Below are 5,144 nucleotides of genomic sequence, written 5' to 3'. Positions count from 1 at the left end.
TTTTTTCACAGATAGTCATTTTATCTTATGCTTTGAATAAAAGTGCATTAGTAATATTTTGCTCGATGCGCCCTCTTGTGGCCTCAGGAGAGAAGCCAAAAGCTTTTCTTCACCCTGACTGAAATTATGCATTATGAATATAATTCGAATTTTTATAATATTTAAGTACAAAATTCGAATTTAGTTTTTCAGCCATTTTGACAGCCCTAGTCTGCAGCATATGACTACTGGATTAAGTATAAGAGACAAAAACTCAAAAGTGTCAATGAATCTTCATTTAAAAAAATAAATAAATCTGCCCAAGACCATCTAGATACATTGATTCACAGCATCTAGGGACTTGGCAGCGATGGGTGTCCTGGATTTATGAGGCAGGCAGATTAGATCCAGAGTAAAATGGCCAGACTTCAGATTTATAGAGTGGAAGGTTAACAGCTTTGACCCGAGAAAAACAGGAGAGGGCAGGAACAAGATAAGTGAATTGAAGTAATGTTCTTTCAGCACACAGGCTTCATCTGTCGTTCCTCCCATAGACAGACAGCTGTTCTGGGTGACACGGATGAACAGAGAACTGCTTTCACTCCTGTGTAAGAATGTGTGTAACAATCAAGAAGCAGTGTTGCTATTGTTAACTAAAACTATAAGTATTCAAAATAGTTTCCGTTACTTTGTTAAAGCTGACATAAAATAAAAAATAAAATACAAATATTCGATGAAAAATGTAATGAAAACGAACAACTAACTGAAATAAAATACATTTAAGTTGAAGTACTAAAATGACTAAAATTAAAACTGAAATAAAAAATTTAAAGCTAAATAGAAATTAAAAAACAAAAACTAATAAAAATGACAAAAGCCCGTAAAATTACTACAAGTAAAATTTAAATGAAAACTGAAAATGTAAAAATGAAAGCTAATTCAAAATATTAATTAATACTATAATAGTATAAATAATACTGAAACGAGACTGTCAAGCAGTAAGCACCATGCTAAACAAAATTAACATCACCTGGCACTTATTAATTTTTTTAAAGAATTTTTCATGATTTTAACACTTTTATTCAATTTTACAAGCTATTTTTATTATTTAACAAGATTTTAAAATCTGTGTCAGGAATAAGTCCAAAATAGTAAAATTAGTTTTTACTATTTAACTTAAAAAAACAAACAAACAATTTTTTACATTAAAAAAAAAACAGTAAAAAATTAGGAAATAATTAGACATAATAAAAATAAAATAATAGTCTGATATATTATATTATTATGTTCAAATTCCTAAAACTGCCAACTGGTGAGCCAATTTTACTTGCATTTGATCCTAATTTAGTTTTTTAATGCCACTTGTGTGAAGTGAAAGGTTTTCACCAAATTTCTTTTGAGGGTGTGACCTTGACGTTTTTCTGGTAAAGTCCAGGAATTCAGTGTTCACCGCAGTCATGTCTCACAAAAACTGTTTATCACAAGAACAAACTGAGTCTAATTACCCATAAAAGCAGCGAGAATGTCAAAGAAACTAAAGGAACCGTCGAACTGTTCTGTTCAAATGCTGCTGATGCTACAAGCAGGAAGGGATCAGCAGTCTTTGGCTGACAATTAAAAAGCCACAAGTCCTTTATTCCACAGCCCTGCTATTTCCTCTTTCTTTAAAAGTGAAGGTGGCTGCAGTAACAGGAGACTTGTTGAGCTTTGCACACCGATTGCCACTCTGTCTCTGTTTTCAATTACACCATCCTCAAGAACAGGAAAACACCCAAAAACTCGTGCACGATGACGTACTCAGTCTCAGATTAACCAATATATGTGATTAGTCACCCACTAGAATGAATGGTTTCACATGTACAAACCACTTTACATTGGTGCTCATGAGACCAACGAAAGTTCGAATCCAGCTTGCAACTTTTCCGATGCCCATTTCATCTTTAGTTCCTAAACATTTCCTGTCCTAGTTATACTTGCTTCTCATTAAAAGTGGCAGAAAGGTCAAACATTTAAAAACTCAACACAGGCCTGTGCACTTTTATGATTCTGCAAATGTGTGGAAAAAATAAAATAAATCAACCACATATGATGTCAAACACCCCTTGTAAAGAGATCCATGTTCTCTGGGTTGAGTTACGCCCCATGGCACACGTAATATGGTTTAATAATAAAAGCACCCATGAGAGAACTACAGGCCGCGCCAGGTTATGATAACACATGATGAATCATTATGGCCTCTGACTGAAACGTGTGCATGTGTGTTTTGTTATGGGATATGTGGCCATGCAGAGCGAGTCTGAAAACGCGTCTTACCATGTGATAGTTGACGATTTCCTGAAGGCTCTCGCCACATTTTTCAAGACATTCCTGAAATGAAACAAATAATTGAAAAATCAACACAGCTCATGAAGGTCTGACTATTACCTGAGTCATTTACAAAGAAACACTTGTCTGGGAAACTTACTGAGATCATCTCCTCCTTTTTGCAGTGGTGAGACAAGTCTCGAATGCCGTTGATGAAGAGTTTATTGGCACTGATGTACGCACGACCTGCTTCGATCATACCGCTGCATAGCTTCACCAGCTGATGGACAGAAACAGAATATACAGGAATAGGATATATAACAAGAAACAAATGGTGGATGGAACTTGAGTTTATATATTGACTGAGTTGTGATTATTGGTCTTTTGATGAGAGAACAGGATTGCTTTACAGGCATCAAACAAAAACATTTATATATTTGTACATTAAGGAGCAATTAAAGAAAATAATGAAGTTAAAGGAGTAGTTCACTTCTAGAATAAACATTTCCTGATGATTTACTCACCCCCATGTCATTCAAGGTTTTTCTGTCTTCTTAAGTCGCAAAGAAATTAAGGTATTTGAGGAAAACATTCCAGGATTTTTCTCTATATAATGGACTTCAATGGGACCCAACGGGCTGAAGGTCAAATTGCAGCTTCAGTGCAGCTTTAAAAGGCTCTACACGATCCCAGCCGAGGAATAAGGGTCTTATCTAGCAAAACGATCAATAATTTTCTAAAAAAAATAAAAATGTATATACTTTTTGACCACAAATGCTCTTCTTGCACCAGCTCAGCTTCATCCATTACTTAATCACGTTGGAAAGGTCACGCTTGACGTAGGCGGAAGTACCTACCCAGTGTTTACAAAGCGAACGTGCAAAGAAAGTCAAAAACAACGATGTCGGACGATTTTGAAGTTGGAGGAGAAAATGAGATTGAGTGACCTTTTTTTAACCGGAGTAAATGGATTTACCACTCATGACTTTTCCAACGTGATTACGTCATGCATGAATCACGCGCGTCATGGAGCTAGTGCAAGATGAGCATTTGTGGTTAAAAAGTATATAAAAAAAAAGGGGACCTTTAAGAAAATGACCGATCGTTTTGCTAGATAAGACCCTTATTCCTCGGCTGGGATCGTGGAGCCCTTTGAAGCTGCATTGAAACTTAATTTTTAACCTTCAGTCCGTTGGCTCCCATTTAAGTCCATTATATAGAGAAAAATCCAGGAATGTTTTCCTCAAAAACCTTAATTTCTTTGCGACTGAAGACAGGACATGAACATCTTGGATGACATGGGGGTGAGTAAATTATCAGGAAATTGTTATTCTTGAAGTGAACTAATCCTTTAATAATATCATCATGCGAGGCCAAACATAACAAATATCTGCTCTATTGGCTGCAGACAAGCTGTTGTTCTCATTGATTGTGTTTTGGGATGAAGCCAGAGTACAACCAATCAATTCAAGTTTTTGTCTAAAACAATTAGGGCTGCAAGAGAAGTCGCATTTTAATCATGATCATGATTTCGGCTTCTCTCAAAAAAAGCATAATCCTCTACAATATTTGTCCACTGGTTGTTGATCCTGAAAACAAGCTTTTCTCTTAAATCGATACATTTTCTGCCCAATAGTTTACTTAATCTTCCCAACCTAGAAACCATGCTCTTTCTTATAGAAAAATGCTGATAAGGTGAAAAGATCTCTACTGAGATATTTTTTTTCAAATAAAAATGTAATACAAGCCAGTCTGTTTTCTTTCACATGGTCGTTTGCGCTGTTTGCTGTAACTGCACAAATCATGCGAGCTGACGTATTTGACGCTCAAATAATTCTGATGAAATGTAAAAAATCTTTTTAAAATGAAAAAACTAATAATTAATAACCATGATTATATTTTTTGAGCAAAATAATTTTGATTAACCACTTAACCTTTACAGTTCAGGCCTAAAAACAATATAAAAAAAAGTCTAATGGAGCCCACAGAAGTCAAAAAGGCATGATTTGTTTGATGCGCTTTTTGTCATCCTCTATATTGTTATGCTATGCTTCCTCATTAAATGCTAATGCTATGCTATCCTAATACTAGGCTGAATTCTTTCTTTTCTTAATATATAAATGGACAATTACAAAATACACAATGAGCTAATGTGAAAATGGTCACGTGTAGCACATATGGCAGTGAAAATATATGTAAGTTTGCTCTGAATCAGCTTGTATGAGGCTAATGCTAATAAAGGAGAGATTTCAAAAAAGTTCACCGACATGTTAACATTCCATGCAATTCTACAGCTCAAGAACCCAAATGTTGTTTTATTTATTTTATTATTATTATTATTATTATTTACAATTTTAGCAGCAAATGAAGAGAGAAAACTTTCGACTCTATCATGTTGTGCTTTATTCTCAGCGAATGCTAGCATGCTAAAAGCTGCTTTGAAAAGAATTGTCTTTGTTTCAGCCGTCAAAGCAGCACCTTTTGTTATAAATTTAAAGCCTTCGACAATACATTTCAAGAATATTGATATGCTAGCTTAGCCAACGAAAGCTTACTTAGCCTGTAGCCATGTCTGGCTACCTGTCGTGGCTCGAATCAAGTTCAAGACATTGATGCTTGCATATAGAACAGCCACAGACTCAGCACCCGCCTACTTCCACTCACTACTACGAATCTACATCCCCTTCAGAAGTCTGAGATCCGCTAGTGAGCGACGCCTCGTGGTACCATCACAGAGAGGCTCAAAATCACTTTCCAGAACATTCTCGTTCACCATTCCTGGCTGGTGGAACGATCTTCCCACCCCTATCCGGAATGCTGAATCCCTGACAATTTTCAAGCGACAGCTGAAAACTCATCTC

General features: G+C 35.8%; 1 protein-coding gene across 1 annotated transcript in view; it reads right to left on the bottom strand.

Moving 5' to 3' along the window:
- The window catches only part of LOC107680440 (arf-GAP with coiled-coil, ANK repeat and PH domain-containing protein 3-like), a 93,947-nt gene that overhangs the window by 50,273 nt on the left and 38,530 nt on the right, over positions 1–5,144 (bottom strand). Inside the window, exons 3-4 of the mRNA XM_016476326.1 lie at positions 2,444–2,563; positions 2,293–2,346 (exon numbers count right to left, since the gene is read on the bottom strand). Of these exons, the coding sequence (XP_016331812.1) occupies positions 2,293–2,346; positions 2,444–2,563 (174 nt within the window). The remainder of the gene's footprint in view (positions 1–2,292; positions 2,347–2,443; positions 2,564–5,144) is intronic.

This window comes from Sinocyclocheilus anshuiensis, unplaced genomic scaffold, assembly GCF_001515605.1.
Source record: "Sinocyclocheilus anshuiensis isolate Anshui unplaced genomic scaffold, SAMN03320099.WGS_v1.1 scaffold792, whole genome shotgun sequence".
Classification (NCBI taxonomy): domain Eukaryota; kingdom Metazoa; phylum Chordata; class Actinopteri; order Cypriniformes; family Cyprinidae; genus Sinocyclocheilus; species Sinocyclocheilus anshuiensis.
This window is presented reverse-complemented; position numbering and strand designations above follow the sequence as displayed.